The 19,845-nt window shown below is 58.6% G+C and overlaps 1 protein-coding gene across 1 annotated transcript; it reads right to left on the reverse strand.

Moving 5' to 3' along the window:
* Positions 1 to 501: 501 nt before the first annotated feature.
* SHISA8 (shisa family member 8) lies at positions 502 to 9,875 on the reverse strand. The gene is made up of 4 exons (XM_065658616.1): positions 9,328 to 9,875; positions 1,957 to 2,081; positions 1,725 to 1,865; positions 502 to 812 (listed from the first exon to the last, which is right to left on the reverse strand). Exons 1-4 carry the CDS (start codon positions 9,873 to 9,875, stop codon positions 502 to 504), a joined length of 1,125 nt encoding a protein of 374 aa, XP_065514688.1.
* Between the last annotated feature and the right edge of the window lie 9,970 nt (positions 9,876 to 19,845).

A 19,845-nucleotide genomic window follows, 5' to 3' on the forward strand; every position in this document is an offset into this window, starting at 1 on the left:
ATGTATTATTTATTGAGAAGGTGGATGAGGCAGTGGGGAAGGGGAGGCTGGGGAGGGAAAGAGGCTGCTCGGGCTCTGCCGGCGGCAGGGGGGTGGTGCTTTGAGTCCATTGCCCTTCTCGCGCCTGGTCACAGGAACCCAGTGGGGGTGCCTGGCCCCAGTAGGATGTTTTGCCCCATCCCTGGGGGCTGCAGTCTGTCCAGCTTTGGGCTCCCATCCCCTGAGCAGAGCACCGGTCCCGCAATATGCCCCTGGCTCAGCCTCTTCCTGGAGTAGGCCGAGAATGGCTGAAACTCATTGTCCAAGCTGGAGGGACAGCCTGGCCTCCCCGATGGTGAAGCACAGCTGGCAGCCCCATCCCCAGGACAGGAAGGATGATGTGTCTCCCACCCTGACCAGCTGCTGCAGTTTATGTAGGACCAACAATGTTTTCCTCCATCGGGCCACCCCCAGGAGAGGCCATCAGCCGGGCATGGGGGGCAGCCCTGCTCCCCAGTGGTGTCAGACGGTGACCTCAGTCTTGCTGTTGGTGGTGAGGTGCCGGGGGGGCTGGCTGTACAGTGGGGCGGCAGGGCCAAAGGGCTCTGGCGGCCCCTCCAGGTGCAGAGGAGCCAGGCCAGGCCGGCGGGGGCCGTGTGGGGGGCCCCCCTCCCAGCCCCCTGGGAAGGCTGGGCTGGCTGGCACCTTGGCGCCCTTGGCCTTGGGGCAGCCCTCGGGCAGGGCCGGCGCCTCGGAGGGCAGGAAGGGCAGGGCACTGGTGGGGGGCGTCTCTGGCCCCCCGAATCGCCTGTAGAAGTCCTCAGGGGCGCTCTCTGTGGGGACAGGGGCACAGTGTCACCCCCCAGGGACATCTCTCGCTGCCAACACGGAGGGACATGGCGGGGGTCTGGAGCCTACAGGAGGGATTCTGGATGCTGATTGGATGGGGATGGAGGGGATCTTGGCCACTAATTGGCTGGGGAGTGCAGCAGGGAACACTGGATACTGATTGGGTGAAGGGTGCTGTAGGGGTTTGGGAGAACCTAGGCGCCAATTGGCTGGGCGATGCAGTGTGTCCAGGGGGGAGCCTGAGCCCTGATTGGATGGGCAATGCTACAGGTCTATGTGGAATGCTGGGTGCTGATTGGCTGGGGAGTGCTGTGTGTCCATGGGGGATCCTGGACTCTAATTGGCTGGGAAGTGCAGTGGGGCCCAGTTGAGATCCTAGGCTGTGATTGGGTGGGCAGTGCTGCAGGTCTGTGTGACATCCTGGATGTTAATTGGCTGAGTGTGGTAGACCCGTGTCGGATCTGCATGCTGATTGGCTGAGGAGGACGGTGGGGGAGGCCTATGTGGGATCCTGGGCTCTGATTGGCTGGGCAGTGCAGTGGGACCAGGTGGGATTCTGGGCTCTGATTGGCTGGGCAGTGCAGTGGGACCAGGTGGGATTCTGGGCTCTGATTGGCTGGGCAGTGCAGTGGGACCAGGTGGGATTCTGGGCTCTGATTGGCTGGGCAGTGCAGTGGGACCAGGTGGGATCCTGGGCTCTGACTGGCTGGGCAGTGCAGTGGGGCAGGTGCTGCAGAGCCTGCGTCGTGAGCAGCAGCCCCGGGAGCCCTGGGGGACCCAGGAGTTCATCCTGCCCACACCCCGCTGCAACCCGCCATCGCTCTCCACCCGCCTGCAGGGTCCATCAGGCGCATCCCCCTGGCTGCCATCCCAGCCCCCGTGGCCATGACACTCACCTCCAGCCTTGAGGGTGGCGTAGGCAGCGTAGGCAGGGGCTGGCAGGCCCAGGCTGCTGCCCAGCGGTAGGCGCTTGCCATGGCCGTGGGGCCGCCCCAGCGGGGGGGCAATGGCCACCGCGTTGTTCAAAGGCGGCTTGTCTGGGCAGACAGAGGCAGGCAGGCGGGGGGCTCAGCCACAGGCAGTGCCTTCCCGTTGCCTCTCTTCATCCCCACCACACTGACATCTTACCTGTGCCATTCCTGGGGGGCCCCCGGGTCAGCCCCTCACCCAGCGGGACCCGCACGCCCCCCATGAGGCCGTCCATGTGCTCGGAGGGGCCATGGCCTGGCTCTTTCAGCAGGTCCGTCAGCGTCCTGGGGAAGGGACAAATGGCTGTTAGGGTGATACTCTGCTCCCCCAGACCTACCAGTGCGCCCCAACCATGAACCCCTTTCTCTGGAGGCAGAGACGGGCAGCCTGGGGTTGGGAAATGGCTGCTGGGAGCAAGGAATGCACCCAGTCTCCCAGCCCAGCTTTTTCACCTGGGCTGGTGAGCCCCCACCACCCCCCCAACGGTGAATTGGGGTCTGGCTAGGGCTGGGGGTGTCAGCAGGTGAGGGTGGCAAGCGGAACGCGTGGCTCAGAGTGAGATGCGAGGGTATGACCAAATGAGCTGGAGGAACACATCAGTGATTCTCCCCCAGGGAGAGCGGAGGTGGCACTTCCACTTGAGTTCCTTCAGAGCAGAAAAAAACACCGAGGAACAGATTAGAGAGGCCGCTCGTGCCTCTTTGGGGAGGAGGATGAACTAGCGGTGGCCCCCGGCGCATGCGCTGTCTGTGCGTAACGCCATCCTTATAAGTAACAGCATTAAACATTAAACACCATTACATAAGTTACAGCTCTATTTTGTTTAACATTCAGGGACGGAGATGCTGCAGTCCCACCGTGGTGCACTGGTGGTTCTGGAGCAGGACACACCAGCAAAGCCCTAGTGGGGCACTCTGGTGGTGCCGGGGCAGGACGCGCCAGCGGTGCTGGAGCAGGGCACACCAGTGATGGTGACGCAGGGCACACAGGTGGTGTCACAGCGGCGCACACCAGTGACGGTGGAGCAGGGCACGCAGGTGGTGCTGCAGCAGGGCATGCCCACACGGTGTTGCAACCTTTGAGCACGAGTCTTGGAGCAGGATGAGATGCTCCTGCTGGTGCAGGGCTCTGCAGGGAGGAGACCCACCATTCCACTTGCAGAGACAGTCCCTGCATGACTGCAAAGGCTCAGGGGTGTCCACTCATGGCTTTTTTTGGCTCCCTAATCACTAGCTCGCTGTCAGCACACCTCGCACCTCAAAGGCTCTGGCTGGCTCATAGATGCACGCCAGGAGCCATGGCAGGAGCTCATGGTTAGTGAGTGGCTGGATGATAAAACAGCAGATTAAACTCAATGTGGATAAATGCAAATTCTAGAGGAAGGGAGGAATAATCCTGACTCTGTGGATGTGGCAGCTCATAGCTCCAGAGTGCTCAAAAGCCCAGCGAATACGGTGTGGGAATGGCCGGGGAAAGCAGCGAGAACAACAGGGAAAGCAAAGCCTTATGCCTGGGGTTGCAGATGCTCAAAGGGCCTTGAGGGCTGTTCCCGGGACATTTTCCCTCCCAGTTTGGATCCAGTCAACATCACAGGACAACGGCAAAAGCAAAGTTACAGGGGAGAGTCACTTGCCCTTTGGGTTCATTTCACATCATTCTTGGGGAGCTCTGGGTAACAACCTCCCTGGGATCATTTGATCTTCAAATGGGCCAAGAGGTCCACCACGGAGCTGAACAAATTGAACTGAGGGAGGAACAACACCTGGCACCAGTATATACTGGGTGCTGACCAGCTGGAAGGCAGCTTGGCACTGGTGAGGCCACACCTGGCTCCAGCTCTGGGGTCCCCAATACAGGAGAGACATGGACATACTGGAGAGAGTCCAGCAAAGAGCCACAAAGATGATAAAGGGACCGGAGCATCTCTCCTGTGAGGAGAGGCTGGGACTGTCCAGCCTGGAGAAGAGAAGGCTCAGGGGGATTTTATCAGTGTATAAATTCCTGAAGGGAGGGTACAAGGACAGCACCAGGCTGACAAGAGGGGATGGGGTGCAAACCAAAACACAGGAAATTCTTTTTAAGCAGAAGAAACAACTTTTTTTTTTTTTCCTGTGAAGGTGGGCACAAGCCTGGGCGAGCGGTGGGCTGTGCCCGGGCAGGGGAGTGCAGGTCCCCCAAGGCAGTGGGCATGGGCTGTCAACCCGAGGAGCTGCCGCTCTGTCAGCTCCCACCTTCCCCGGGGTGCACAGCTCACCGGCCCCCTCCCCTCTGGCTGCTGCCTGCTCTCGCCTCTCCCTAGGGCCCAGCACTCAAACAGGCTTGTTTCGCCAGAAGTTCAATGAGATTTGACCTATTTTTTTACTTTTTTTTTTTTTTCCTCAGGTCTATTTAGGAAGCTTGAGCAATCCTTTATCTGTGACTTCCTCTCCAGATAAATCCATCAGTGCAGCTTCTCATAAGCCTACCCTCTGTGCCAACCACCCAAGGTGTGTAGATGATAACAATTAACACTAATGGCATGAGCAGCTCTTAACGAGCTATTTTGCTAAGGTGAGAAGCATGTTTGAGCCCTCAGTGCCAGCGACACCCAGACTAACCCGCCCACCTTGGTGAACCATGCCACCAGCCAGGGCTAGTAGCAGGGACCATGGGCTGCAGCCCCATGCCCGTCCCCAGATGGTGCAGTGCAGGAGAGGTGGACCTGGAGGGTGACACCCTGTTGAAGAGCTGCTGTCTCACTGAATGTGTTTTGGGGGCTTTTATGAGCCCCAGTCTGGTCCCATGGCTGGGGGGCTTAAGGTAGGTCAGGCCACATCTCCCTAGGTCACCCCACAGTCTGTGGCATCAAGACAGCTCCAGGGTGCAGATGGAGGTGGGGAACACAGGCCAGATGCAGCTTCAAACCTGCACTGCTCATCTGCAACAGAAGGCTAACAAGAGGCACCACCAAGGCCTCCCTCCACCACCGCGGCCACGGATGCTGAGCACGAGGCCATGTCTGAAGGTCACTTGCCACCCAGCTTGCCTGACCACAGCCTCGCCTGTGTGGTCATGCAGCCACCTCCGTGGCAAGCCTAGTCGTGCCAACGGGTGCAACCAAGGTCCCCCACACTAGCCTGGCACGAGCCCTGAAACCAAGCAAAGACGCAGATCTAGGAGCTGTGACGATGGAGGCCAAGACAGCTCCATGGCAGGACCTGGCATGCAGCACTCAGTGCCCCCCAGCCATCCCCGGGGGAGCCACCAGCACATGAAATTGAGGTGCCCGTGTGGGAGTGAGACCCAGAGCCTGGCAGAGCACCCAGCCCAGGGCCTGACCTGATTTTGAGAGGCCCAAGCCCCATACCCAGCACACCCGACAGGAGAGTGGCTGCAAGTCTAGGGCAAGGGGCCAGGGAGCGACGAGAGGAGGCAGGAGCACAGCTGCCAGAGGAGAGCAGAGATGACAGAGTGACGGGCAAAGTGACATTGCCCAGAGCTGGAGTGAACCCTTTGAGGGGACACGAAGGTGGCAGCCACCAGCTGAGCATGGCAGTGAGGTTTGGAGCAGAGGCGCAGTGGTGAAGGAGACACATGGCACACTGTGGCTGTGGGTGGGCTGGCACCCTGGCCAGCCATGCTGCCTCCGCACCCAGCAAGTCTGTCACCTGCACCTCCTGGGGGCACATTTCCCCTGATTTATGGTGCCTGGCATGGTCAGATGCGCAGTGGGGGCCCAGATAGTATGGGAGGACCCAAAGAGTGAAAAGCCACCACTGAGGGCTCGGCTACTGCGGTTTCCAGGGCACCTGCTCCCACCAGCTGTTTTGCCCCTCTCCAGCATCCCCACTGCCCCCCAGAAAGCTGCTCTTTGCCCAACTCTTCCAATAGGGATGTTCATCCCAGCCATAACGTGTAATCTCCCCCTAGGATATTCTGGGGAGAGGTATGGGGTGCATGCCCACTCTCATGTGATGGGCACAGCCAGATCCTGGCAGCCCCCCGAGCACCCGATGTCCCCAAAGAACCAGGGCCTGAAGAAAAACATGGGCAGGTGTTCCTGACTCAATGCGGAGTTCGGCCAGGCTGAGCGAGTCTGGGGACAGATGCCAAGCCTGAGCCGAGCAGGAAGGAGAGGGGTTTGTGTGAGCCGCCATAAGGCCCTGCGGGAGGAAGGCGGGTGGGGAGAGGAGGACACATCAGGTAGCTGCAGCCGCTTGGGTGCCCGCTCCCCTGGGAGGACCAGCAGCCAAAGCCAGGAGGAGAAGCTGTGTTGGAGGCAGCCGAGGTGAAGGGGTCTCAGGAGAAGTTGGACAAGGGCTCAGGTGTCTCCACCTGGCAGGAGCTAATACACCCAGTTGCTCTTCCTGGGCTCAGACCAGGACCAGGACCATGAAGAACGACGTCTGGAGGTGCAGAAGTGGTTGACTTCCCCCCACAAGTGAAAAGCCTGCAAGCAGTGGCAGTAGGACCTGTCCTGGGGCAGCAGAGAGCGCTCTCCAGGAGCAGAAAAACCCCGGCAGGATGGAGGGATGGGAATGGAAACCAAGCCGGCCGTGCAACAGGGATCTGGCCCGCAGCCACGATGCGGTGCCCGAGGAGCAAATGAGAAGCTCCTACCTGAGGCACTGGGAGGGAGGTGAGGTGGCACTGCCTGAGCTTTCAGCCATGCATGGGTATGGGGGCAAGGCAGCTAGAAATAGCCCCGCTCTCTTGGAGGCAACAAGATGAAACGCGTTGCTCGAGCTGACTGAGTACACAGCATCCCTTTTTGGATGCCTGTGCCATGTACCCAGCCCTGGCAGTGTCTCCATCAGCCATCCTGGTGCTTTTCCTGGTGCCCAGGGCTCCGTACCCGATGCACCACTCCTGCCCTGCCATGGCTTGCCAGTCACTGTTCCCAATGGAACCAGAGCTGCTCACAGCTTAAGCAGAGGGACACAGGGCACAGGAGATGGTGATATCTCTCCTGACTTCTGCAGCGATGGAGGTGCCCTTCTGACTCTGTTCACAAAGGCGGACAAGAAAAACTCGCCTTCTCCTGGTCCACATGCCAGTGCCACAGAGATCTGCAGCTTTGGGGAGCAAAGGCACCAGTCTCCCTGAACTCATCGGGACAGTTCGGACTTACACAAGCGAGAGAGAGTGGGGAGACATGGGGAAACACATGGCTTCAGCGGCACAGAATTGAGGGTACCCACAGAAAATACCACCAGCGAGTGGCAGCAGTCCCGCCGGAGGCAGGTGATGGGAGAAGGCAAGACCTGCCTGCAGGGGATGAGGACCCGGGTCCAGGTCTCTGGGGGACTGACCCCCCCACAAGCACAGTATCTCCTTCCCAGGAGTTTTATGGGGGGAGAGGGGGGAGAGACCAAAGAAAGACGTGGTGACGGGCGAGTGGAAGGGGAGTTGGGAGGCTGGCGGAGGCCGTATTGATCCTGTCAAGGTGCCAGCACTTCCTCAGGCGACGCGGGGCGGGAGGTGTGGGCGTGCAGTGGCACCCAGCCAGGCTTCCCACCAAGGCGGGGGGCTGCAGCTTGGATCCCCCAAAACTGACTCATGCGGGTCAGGAGGGCCACGCAATCCCAATCCATGCCTGGATACAACCCTCCTCCAAGCGGGGGGGTCAGCCTCTGCTCCATTGGGTGGGTGCAAGGAGTGGGGTGGGTCTGGCGATGGGGTGCAGCAGGTCCAGAGTTGGGGTGCAGCATCCAAAGGCTGCCCAACACCCAGGTGGGCAGGGGGAGGTGTGTACCCCAGGGGAAGGAGAGAGTGTGCCTGTGCTGGGGGTGCAATCAGAGCGGCTCCCTGATCATCCTGGTGAAATCATTCCTTCTGGCCCTGCCTTTTTTTTTTTTTTTTTAAGCTAAAATCCCTGAACAAAATGGCATAAAAATGGGTTTATCACCAGGCTCGATGTCCTCACTAGAAAGATGTGAAGTAGAATGTGCACTGTGCTGCCTGGTGAGGTGCCGGATTCAGCTCAGCTCCCTGCCCCTCCCTCTGCCACTGCACCCCTTTCTGTGTCCCCTCTCCATCCCTGCCCGCTTTGGTTCAGGGCAGCCATGGCATGACCGCTTTGGTGAACCTGTCCCAGCTCGGCTCCTCATCTGTGTGTGTGTTTGCACACGCGTGTGTGCATGTGTGTGCCAGGGGGAGGCTGGGGGGGGGACAGCTCTGAGTCAGAGCCGCAGGGGCAGAGCTGCGCCGGGGAGGCTGGAGCTGCCGGCAGCTGCTCTGAAGTGTTAAACTCATTGAATGTGATCAGTTAAAAAAAAAAAAAAAAGAAAAGAAAGAAATTTTTAAAAGAAGGGAGAAGAAGAACCTACCTAAGCAGAGGAGCTGTACAACATAACACGGAGGGGAAAGCGAGGCAGCAGAGCCATCGCTGGGGCTGGGGCCACCAACCCTGCCCTTCCTTGCCTGGCCCTGCCTGCATGTCCTCTCTTGCCCTGCCATGCCCTGCCCCACCCTGGTCCACCCCACCCCAGGCCAGGGCGGGTCACCTGCCGCTCCTGCCTGTCCCCATGCACCCCAGCACCCGGCACACGACCCCACTGCCCCCAGGGAAGCTGGCAGTGAGCCCTGGGGGGCCGAGGCCAGGCCACTCATGACACCTCAGTGCTGGGAGTGGGGGGTAGGCTGTGTGGCAAGGAGCAGGGGGGGTGCCCAAATGGGGCGAGAAGTGTGTATTTGGAGCCAGGGCTGGTGCAGGAGGGAGAGAAGAAGACGCACCAACGGCCCCGGGAGCTGAGCGAGACTGGGGGGAGGCACAGGGGGTCCCCAACACCAAGTCGTGCCTGACACCTCGACCCTCCACTGCTCAGCTCTAGGAGGGGGCCGTAAAGCCAGGGGCTGGAGCTGCAGGGCACGGGTACTGTGGGGAGGCTGCCCAACTTTCCGCTGGAGGCTGAGCCCTGAGGGGTGTGCAGCCTGGTACCCCCGCTGCGAGGACCATGTCCCACCCCAGTGCACAGAGGCGGGCACCCGAGCACATCCGTGCATGCACACATATGTGTGTGCACACACACCGAGGAGGTGCAGCAGCCGCGGCAGAACTGTCTTTGCTATCTCCTCTCCCCCGAAAACACTGCCAGCGAGGCTGAGCCCAAAGGTCCTCAGTCGCCCCACACACAGTATTGCCTCCCTTGCACACTGGGAACCACAGCTTTGTTTTGGGGGAGGAAGCCACGTCCTATAGCTTACATGTCACCCACCCCGCTGGCTGGTGGGGATGGCTCTCTTGAATCAGGGACAGGCCTCCTCAAGGGACAGAGCAGGTCATTTTGAGAGAGGACGAGTGTACAGTCACCCCTTGTCATGAAGGCTGGTCCGGGCTGGCAGCTCTCCCTCCCAGGACAGGTTGGGGGGCTGCAGCCAACCCATCGCCCTGGTGTCTCAGCATGCTGGGACAGGGGTTTTGGGGATCACCTCACCCTCTTGGCAGACGCAGGGTGAAGCTGGGGGTTACCCTAGGCAAGGGGCTGGGGATGTGGGCTGCCACCCATGGGGGGGTTCAAGCAGGGCAGGTGGGTGACTGGACCCCTTTACCTGGAGACGGTCATCTCTGTCTGAGGACCTTGTGCCTTCTCCAGGCCCAGCTTGGTGAAGATGCCCACCAGCACCATGATGGCCACCACGCCGCAGATGATGTAGACGATCATGTTGGTCTTGTCACGAGTGGGGTCCTCGGGGGTCTCGTCCACCCGGGCGGGTGGCTGGCCTGTGTTAACCCAGTTAGGGGTGTCATAGTTGGAGCAGCCGCTCTGGTCCAGCCGCCCGGGCTTGAACTGGCAGCAGAAGCGGTACCCGCAGGTCCCGCAGCAGTACTGGTAGATGCCGGCGTTACAGTTGAACGGTGGGTCCCACTGCCCCATCACATCGTAGTAACCGCGGCAGCGGTCCCCGCCAGCTGGTGCTGCCCCGGTGGGCGCGGGGGCCGTGGTCTCCACCGACGGTGCTTGGCTGGCGTTCCCGCTCTCGCCGGCCCCCCCGGTGCTGCTGTCGCCGCTCCACACCCGGCCCGGCTCCAGCAACACCAGGCAGCAGATCCCTACGACGTAGCTCGGCTCCATCCGCCCGCGGCTTCGGGGAGCCATCCGGGCGAGGGGGCGAGTTAGAACCGCTCGCCCGGGACCGGCCGCATGGCCGCCGAAGAGCCCCCGCGGAGGAGAAACGGGCTGAAGGGGAGGAAAGGAGGTGATGGGGAGAAGGCAAAAAAGAGGGGGGAAAAGAAAAAAAGAAGTGGGGAGAAAAAAAAGTGCGAGGGGACGTACCCTCTCCCTGTCTCTCCCCAGATCGGCCGACGGGCAGAAATTCAGCGCAGGAGGCGATGCGGGCGGCGGGGGAGAGGCGCCGCGTCCCCTTCCCGGCCGGCGGGAGGCGGCGGCGGGCGGCGGGAGCGGGCGGGCGGGCCGGGGACCGGCGGCCGCCCCATCCCCGCGCCTCTGCCCGCGCCTCCCGGCACCGCGCTCCGCCGAGGGGAGACAGGAGCAAAGGGAAAAGCAGCGAAAGCCCTTCGCACCAGGGCGGGAGGAGCAGGAGGAGGAGGAGGAGGACGAGGAGGAGGACGAGGAGGAGGGCGGGGGGAGGGAGCCGGCGCGGCCAGCGAGGCGCGGGGGGCTCGGCTCCCCCGCCGCCTGACAGCCTCCCCAGGAAACCGGAGAAGGTCCTTCACCGAGTCCTCTGCCAGGCTCCCCGCCGCCACCGGGCGGCAGGACGCCCGCCCTCCCCGTCGGGCTGCCGCCGCGGGCGGCCGGGCACGCGTGGCACCCACCCCACGCTGCCCTCCTGCCCCTAAACAACACCCCCACGCCGCAGCGAGACACACACCCTCCCGGGAGGGAGCCGCGGAGAGGGAGGCTGGCAGGGGGCAGGACGGGTGTGTGCTGGGGGGTACGCAGCCCCCGGGGTGGTGGGATGGCCTCCCGCAGCCCCACAGCTGGGGGCCACACGGGAAAGAGGGGGGAGCAGCAACCCCGGTGCCGTGAGAGCATCAGAACATCCCTCAAGGGGAGCTGTGCACTGGGGTGGGTGCAGGATGGGTGAAGTGGAGGGCTGCTGGAGCACACCCAGAAACATGTCTTCCCCAGAGCCACGGTGATTTTTAGCAAGTCACTGGCTGGCCCCTTATTTGGGCTTCAAAGTCTGGACCTCTCTGGGTGATATGCACCCATTACTCTGCTCTCTGGTCAGTGCCACACATATTAATCCTCACTGCCAGCTCCTCTCCCCAGAAGGGCAGGATTTGCTTTCCCTATTCTAGGTCTGTTGTGGCAAAAGCATGGTGGGAGACACTGAGGCACCATCAAGCCCCTCACCCAGCACCAGCACGTTGTGCAGCCTGGGACAAGGGTGGCTGGGGAAAGGGGCAGTGGCATGTGGAAGCTGTGGCTGCAGCCTCGTCTTCCCTGGATGGTCCTGCATCTTGCTGCAGGGAAGGGCAGCAAATCCAACATCACCACTGTCACCTTGGGCAAATCATTTTCTCCGTGTCATGGGAAAGAGTGGCTGTGTACTGCTTCATCCTGCCCTGCCCTGTCGGTACCCTGACCTTGGAAACGGGGCTGCCTCTAGGCTGCACAGTGCCGGCACAGGAGACCCTAGCCCTCAGGTAAGTGGTGATGCAAAAAGACATCGCTGGAGGTGGGATTAAACGAGTCAGGGAGGCTCAGCTCCCTCCCATGGGTGCCTTCTTTGGGCCAATGCTGAAGGTCTGTGGACCAGTCTGTCCCCAGCAGCTGTCCCTTACCTGCCCCACCAGGGTGCAGGCTGAGGGTCTCACACTGACATAGAGGTCCTGCAGAGACAGCCACCCTGGCTGGGGGGCTTGGGCAGCCTCCCCCGGGCACATGGGGCCAGCGCTGGCCATCATGAGCTGCTCGGGTGGGAGAGCACCGCGCCACATGCCACATGGGGGGATGAAACATGCCATCCTCATCCTCCCTGTACATCACTGCGATGCAATGTTTCGGGCCAGGGCTTTGTGCAAACAGCTTCCTCCCCCAAGCAAGGGTGAAATGCTGCAGTGTTTTGCTGCAGGAAGGATTTAGGGGATAAAATAACCTCCCCCCAGACTCCAAACCCAGACCTTGCAGGCCCCCGGCTGCTTCCCATCTGGAGGCTGGCAAAAGCCAAAGTTGTTGAAAACGTGGATAAGGGGAGCAGCTGGAGCCAGGGACACATCCGATCGGCCCCCAGTGCCGCAACCTAATAGAGATCCATTAGGTAAGGTAGCTTATAGCCTCCAGAGCTTCACGAAAGAGATAAAAAGCCAGCGAGGCGGAAGAAAACCATGCATCTCCAAAAGTCACTCTTTCCTCAAGTCTCAGAGGGGCTCTCTGATGAAAGCCCCATTGACTGGAAGTTGTAGACATGGGGGTCGTTAGCACTAATAGCCAACAGCAGCACTGGCCTTGAGAGAAGCTGCGCAAGCAAAGTTTGCCAGCTGCCCAGGTAATGCCACAATCATTTTCCATGCACCGGGCGATCATTCCCAATATCTGTGCAAGCAGAGCCACCCTGGAGGCCCAGAGGTTTTAGCAGGTTGTTAGCAGACAGAGCGAAAAACTGGCCAGAATCAGGGAGTTTGCTGGAAAATGGTCGCCTGGTGTGACCTGGGAGAAAGGGTATGGTTTTAAGGAGGAGAGGATGTTCACTAAGTGTGAAGCAGCCGATTTAAAGGGTCTCTGGGAGCAAGAGGGAGGGAGGTAGAGCTGCTTGCAGGGATTAGCTGCGTGCATCAACCCAGAAGGAAACCAAAGCCAAGGGCACGGTGTGGAGGAGCATCCCCTCAGCATGCCCCCAGCGTGCAGGGCAAGACCCGCAGGGGCTGGCTCTGTGCAGTGCTGGCACTGAGGGCTGCAGCCCGCAGCCCCGCTGAGCCGTCAGCTCGTCTTAGTCAAATAAACCACCCAGCCACCAGCTGTATCCCAAAAGGGAGGGGGCTGTGGGAGGAAAATCCTGTAACCCGGCACACACACCTAACACATCCCTGGGAATCAGCAGCAGGACCTGTAGAAAAATTCAGATTATTGGGCATCTCCAGAGAAAAAGCAAAGGACATGCTTGCAATGTCTGTGGGTGCATCTGGGCGCAGAGATCTGGGAGAGGAGCTCCAGTAGGCTTTGGCCACGAGCTTGGAGGATGTCATGGAAATATTCCCTGCAGTGACAATGCCACCCAGACTACAGAAGGGTGTCTCTGCACCTGCAGAAATAGGATACAGGTGGTTCAACACCGAGTGGGGAGGGTAATGGGTTCAAGCTGGAACACAAGAGGTTCCACTTAAATTTGAGAAGAAACTTCTTTACAGTGAGGGTGACAGAGCACTGGAACAGGCTGCCCAGGGAGGTTGTGGAGTCTCCTTCTCTGCAGACATTCAAACCCGCCTGGACACCTTCCTGTGTAACCTCATCTGGGTGTTCCTGCTCCGGCCGGGGGATTGGACTGGATGATCTTTTGAGGTCCCTTCCAATCCCTGACATTCTGTGATTCTGTGATACACTGAGCACTGACACTGTAAACAGATTGTTTCTGACAGGGCATGGTGATCTGGAGGAGATCCTCTCTGTCGCGGCCAGAGAGACCGACCGGCTCAGATCCCTGCTGACCGCGGGGTTGCAAGCCAGGCAGAGCTGCCAGGGCCCGGGCTGAGGGATGAGCAGAGGAAGGGATGCTGCTGTGGGGTGGGTGTCCCATGCCAAAGGGCCTCCTGCCAGCACCTCCAGCTGGCACCTTCTGCTGGCACCTCCTGCCAGCCGGCACCTCCTGCACCTGTGCCAAGGAGCGCTGCTGGGGTGGGTTTTGCCACTTGCAAACCAGCAGCTATAGTCCAACATCATCAGCTGGGAAGAGCTGTGGGCGAAGGAAGGCCGTCAATGCTGTCCCTTGACTGGTGGCAGAGCTCCTGCCACCATCCCTGGGGGTACATGGGGCTCTGGTGTCTCCCATGCCTCCCACCGTCCCCCGGGACACCCGAGAAAAAGCTGGTCCCCTCTAAAACTTCAGCTACTGAAGTTGGTGCCATTCCGTTCAGGAGTAGGGCTGAGGAATCTCCTCAGGGTCTCCTTGCGTTTGTCTTCACTATGGGGGAAATTTCTTTGGCCATCAGCGTCGTGCTGGGAAGCTCTAAATTTTCCCAGACCCACTGTCTAGGACTGGGATAAGGGATCCCTGGGGTCACGTGCTTGGCTAAAGTGCAGTAAGGTGCTGCTCCCCTCCATGCATCCTCATCCGCTCAATGGATGAGGAAACCCGAAGGAGAACTTCAGCTTCTTGTGTCAGTGATGGAGAGCTAAAGCAGGGGAAAGTTGAATGAATTTTGGGGGCACAGGGACACAGTAGCAGATCGTGGAGCAGCTCCCAGCCACCCTATTTCCAGCCCAACGTGCACAAGGCTTTTATTCCCCTGCTTGTGCTTAATGCTCTGGCTGTAAAATAGTTGTAAAAGAGCAACTGTGCCTCATAATGGTTTATAGAAAACAGAGAAGCATATGTGCCTTTACCATTATGATCATAATTGCAAACATTCAAAAGTCAAGATTTGCAAGCTCCCAGCTTCCCAGAGGCGGCTGGATTCAAACCCAAATGACATCCATAGGAACCGGGAGAAAATCAGCTCAAAGCAAAGGCTTATTTTTAATTTACACTGCAGTATGGTCAAGTGGGATCCAGGCTGGCAGCCCAAGCACCCCCAGCTGCCGCTGTTAGAGGGCAGCTGTGCCTCCAGATACAGCCACAGAGGCCCCTAAGCATCACCTGTGACCCCCCCATGGTGCTGGTGGGGCTGGCTACATACGGATTTTGCACATAGGATTAATCACAAAGTCTGTGCTGGGGGTGGGGGCTGCAGCGGCAAACACTCCCACCCCTGCAGGGACTCGGTACCTGGCGCCTCACTGGCCCCAGAAGCTTCACTGGCGCTGCCTGGAGAGCAGCCTGGATGAGTACAGGGTCTTTGCAGTCACTTTGATGCTCATCTGAGCTTCAGGATAGCCGTCGGGCTGGACTCAAAACTGCCCCCTCAGCAGTGCCTGCGAGTGGAGCCCAGCCCTGAACCTTCCTCGCAAGCTGGGCTTGTGCAGTTGGTCTCTGTTGCTGTCCTGGGAGGAGCCTGAGCATCCTCTGCCTTCCTCTCTAAATCAAATTTCCACCCTCTTTTTCCAGCATTAAAAGGCAATATAAGCACACCTGGAGGTGGTGGTGCACAGCCTGGCGGTGCTGCAGCATCCCTGACTGCGCTTCCCTCTCCTCCTCACAGCCACTTTCACCCCTGGCCAACCCCATGCAAGGCTCTGGTTCGAACCGCAATAATTTAGGGTAAAACACACCCAAACAGAGAAGGGATGAGAGCAGCTGTCCCCATGTGGGGTGTCCCCGAGGCTGGGGGAGACTGCTGTGAGGAAAGGGGGGATCTGTCGCAGAGCGGGCGGGAGGCAGCAGAGCCAGCCCCGGGCTGCTTTTTCCAGCAATAAAATCCAGGCTGTGGCAGCAAAAAAGACCCAACACTTTCCCCCCCTCCCCAGCTTTGGGACCTGAGCTGTCAGAGGGGTGGCATTTGCTGGGGTGGGATTTAGATTTAGGATGCCATAGGAGCTGGTTGGCCATATGGCCAGGAGCAGCGTGCGGTGTCCGTCCCGGCGGCAGACCGGCAGCGACAGGCACAGCCTCTCCTCAGGAAGGGTGTCCGTGCCAAGCTCAGGCTCCGGCACAGGTGCCGGCCACCTGCCAGGTACGCTCAGGTGCCGCGGGAGGCTCGGAGCCCACAGGGCGGCATGGCATGGCATGGCCGGCATGGCATGGCATGGCCGGCATGGTGGGACGCCTCTGTGCAAACCAGTTGCACCTCCTCATCCCTGGGCACAAGGGGGACATGTGGGGGCTTGTCACCCCCTCCCAGCACTGGTCTGGGCCAGGTGGGTGTAACTGTGTCTGTTTGTGGTGGAGAGTAAGTGTTGATGAAGTGGGGTGGGCACGGGGAATAGGGGCTGTGGAAAGGGATGCAGCCAGCAATGTGCCCTTGTGGCCAAGAAGGCCAATGGTATCCTAGGCCTAGGACAAGTGTGACCAGCAGGTCGAGGGAGGCTGTCCTCCACTCTGCTCTGCCCTGGGGGGCCACATCTGGAGTACTGTGTCCAGTTCCAGGCTCCGCAATTTAAGAAGGACAAGGAATTACTGGAAGGAGTGCAGTGGAGGGCTACAAAGATGATGAGGGGTCTGGAGCACCTTTGTTATAAGGAAAGACTGAAAGATCTGGGTCTGTTCAGCCTGGAGAAGAGGAGGCTGAGAGGGAATCCTATTTATGCTTATAAATGTCTCAAGGGTGAGTGGCAAGAGGATGGGACCAGACTCCTTTTAGTGGTATCCAATTATAGGATGCGGGGCAACGGGCACAGACTGAAGCATAGGAGATTCCATCTGAATATGAGGAAATTTTTTTTCCTTTGAGGGTGCCAGAGCACTGGAACAGGCTGCCCAGAGAGGTTGTGGAGTCTCCTTCTCTGGAGACATTCAAGACCCACCTGGACACATTCCTGTGTGATCTGCTCTGGTGAACCTGCTTTAGCAGGTGGGTTGCACTAGATGATCTCCAGAGGTCCCTTCCAACCCCAACCATGCTGTGATTCTGTGATTGATTCTGTGGCTGTGAAATGTGTGTGTGCATGGGGCGGGGGGGCTGCATGTATGTGGACATGTGCATACATATAAACGCCTGGCGGAGCTGTGTGTGCAGGTGTCGATGCGTGGCAGGGGAGTGCAGGTGTGTGCTGCTGGTCCTGTGCTGGCAGCCATGGCAGGAGGAGGTTGAGTGGACTTGCTGTGGCCATGGGACCCCTGGGACGTGAGGTGACCGGAGCAGCCAATCTATGGCTACGGCCCATGTGTCAGGCAGGCTGGTTGGGGCAGCCAGCTGGCATCTAAGCAGGGCTGTCCAGTGCCTGCAAAACTCACAGCAAGGGGATGAATTCTCCTTTTCTTCTCCAAGGACGACATTTCCAGGTGGAAAAAGAGGATAGCTATTGGGAAGTTGGCAGCAGAAGTACATCCACCTCCTCCTTCACCTGCTCTGCCCTACGCTGGGGGACAGACTTGTCCAGCGGGGACGTGGAGTGGCTCAGCACCTCATTCCTCTCATGATAACCCTTGCCCAGCAAGGTCTGGCCCCAGACTTCCCACTCCTGCCCTTCCTTGAGGTGCAAAAGGGTGAAAAGGCAATCGTGGATGTGTCCTGAGAAAGAGCGGCTTCAGGCAGACGTAGGGAAGGCTCATGAGCAGAACTGGGCAGGAAAGGTCCCTAACTGATACCAGGGAAGGTAAGGGGGGTCCAGCTGGTCAGATTTGCTTTTCAAACAGCAGAGGACGAGGGTGAGCGAGAAGCTAAAGTAAACATGGAGGCGTGGGTGTGCTGACCGCTCACGTTGCTCTGCATGGAGCAGTGTGCCGCCTTCAAGACCATCCCCTTCCTCTGGCCACCCTTCCCCGGGCACATGCCAAGCTGCCTCTTCCCCTTTCCATCAACAGACTGCAGGCTCTGCTTGCCCTTGGCTTCCCGAGAGTGGTCCCGGGGAGGATGCACTCACTCCCTGATGTCTCTTTTTCCTGGATTATAAAGGAGGGAGAGGGCTTTGCTACCAGAGGGCTGGCTGTGAGCAGAGCTCCCTTGCCTACAGGGAGCCTGCAGGCTCTCCATCCAGCTTCACGATGGCCTGATCTGCCTTTGCGAGTGAGACCTGCTGAAAATGTCCCAATCCTATTAGTGTCAGGGATTTGCTTCGGGTCTCCTGTCATTAACTCGATGACATTTTGCTGTGCAATGTGGCCCTTCCTTCTGGGACACTAAAAATCAAGCGTGTTGCTTTGCCCCCACAGCAACGATCCCCGCACTGAGCTGGCAGGAGCCTTGCTGCGGCAATCGGGACTTACCTTGGTATTTCCACAAGATAAGACATTTTCCTTCTCTCTCCCAAATCCCAGCCCAGGCCCAAGGATAGATGCCACCAGCAGCAGGGCTCTGGGTGAAACAATCCTCTGTCACCCAGTGATACCAGCCGAAGCTATCATGGCTTTGAGCCCCTCGGAGGGGCAAAAGCAGGCAGGGTCAGACCAAGGCGTTGTCCTGCACCAGGAAGCATTTCTGACAGCAACCAAACGGAGATGCTGAGGAGATAGTAAGAGGGCAAGAATTTAATGAGACTTTCCCAGGCTGTCTCCTCGCCTCCGGCAGCCTGGGGCTGGAGGACTCCTGGCCCAGGGGTTGTTTCTTGGGTTTGGAACATCCCAAAGTGTTTCTCCTTCCTGAGCTTGTCCTGGGCATCCCTCAAACCCACGTAAGTGCTCATCACCTGTGACAGCCAAGGGTGTAAAATCCCCGCTGCTGAGCCTCAGCCACCTCCTCCATCCCACTCCTCATTGCTGTGCGCTGGATAAATGCACGTTATTCACTATATCTTACCGAAACTTGTTTTAAGATGCAATTTGCTTGCTGTCAGTGTTGCCACCATTTCTAACGACAGCAGAAGAGCCTTGGCATTGGGGTCAGGTTGTCCCCATACCTCAGAGATCCTGCACCCCTCCTGCCTCCCTGCCTCTTCAGGTGGTGAGGGACTATGCCTTGACACATGTGAGCCACTGCATACAGCACAAAGCCATTGCAAGCTGGTGGGGTGAACATCTTAAATAGATATTTCTAGGGATTAAAAAAATCCCATATAATGTGAGGAACAGGAAAGGCTGGCACTGCTCAGTGCAGTCTAAAGGTGAGAGGAGAGCAAATTATTGAGTGGCTCTGAGGTGAACCAAAGAGCATTGTCTCTACTCTGGGAGGCAAGGGACTGGGGGACAAGTGACAGTAGAAACTCCCATGACCAGGGATACAGGAGGATCAGTAGAAAATCTTGGGGAAAAGGAGGGAAGGAAAAGAAGGTGAGAGTCTGACTTCCCACAAATTCTTTCTGAAGATATACGTGAGGACTGCAAAGTGCCAAGACCAGACCAGGGACTCAGTAACTACCTGCAGCTCCACAAAGGACAGTGTAAGAGGGAAAATGTGCAACAGGAGGAGCAGGGCTAAATTAAGAAGAAAACCTGAAAATCCAGACAGCGAGACATATGTGGCTACAGGAGCATCTCAGGCTGGAGCAAGCCAAGCATCATTAAAAACGTGCCAAAAGCAGCAGAGCGGGCTCAGGGCGGAGGATGTGACAGGTCTGCTCTCACTTCTGCAGCCGCGCGAGCGCGGCGGCCGAGGGGGCCGGGACACGCGTCTGCGCACGTGGGATCCTGCCGGCGCGGCGGAGGGGACGGCGAGTCCTCGCCTGCACCGGCTCGCGTACCGCGGGCAGAGGAGGCGTGCGAGCCTCCCAGGCCTTGGCAGGGCAGGTGTTCATCCTCGCCCGTCGCTCCTCTTGGCCGAGTCAGCCTGGAGAACAGAAGGCTCCAGGGACACCTTATTGTGGCCTGTCGCGGTTGAGACAGACAAACGACATAGACCAAGTTCTTAAGTACAAGCAGCAGTCTCCATTTACTGCCACAAATGCTTTTTTATATAGTCTTTACCAGCTCAAGTGTCTTTTTGCTATTGGTTACAGGCTGCAATAGTAACATTGGCTAATTTTGCTATCATCAATGTTACTCTTTTGCTCCCTTCTCTCTTATGGGTACACCTTAATATGTCCGGATCTCCTTTACTCCCATCTTTCTCACGGGTAGACCTTAATATCTTCAAGGACAATCTCTGTTCCCACGCTCTCCATCAGGGAATCCACAGGCCCACCGTAGTCCCCCACAGTGGCCTTTCAGGACTTAAAGGGGGCCTATAAGAAAGAAGGGAACAGATTTTTTAGCAGGGCCTGTTCCAATAGGACAAGCGGTAATGGTTTCAAACTAAAGGAAGAGAGATTCAGGCTGGACATGAGGAAGAAATTTTTTACAATGATGGTGGTAGATGCCCCAAACCTGGAGACATTCATGGCCAGGCTGGACGGGGCTCTGAGCAACCTGATCTAGTTGATGATGTCCCTGCTCATTGCAGGGGGATTGGACTAGATGGCCTTTGAAGGTCTCTTCCAA

The sequence above is a fragment of the Caloenas nicobarica genome, chromosome 1, assembly GCF_036013445.1.
Source record: "Caloenas nicobarica isolate bCalNic1 chromosome 1, bCalNic1.hap1, whole genome shotgun sequence".
In the NCBI taxonomy this organism is placed as follows: domain Eukaryota; kingdom Metazoa; phylum Chordata; class Aves; order Columbiformes; family Columbidae; genus Caloenas; species Caloenas nicobarica.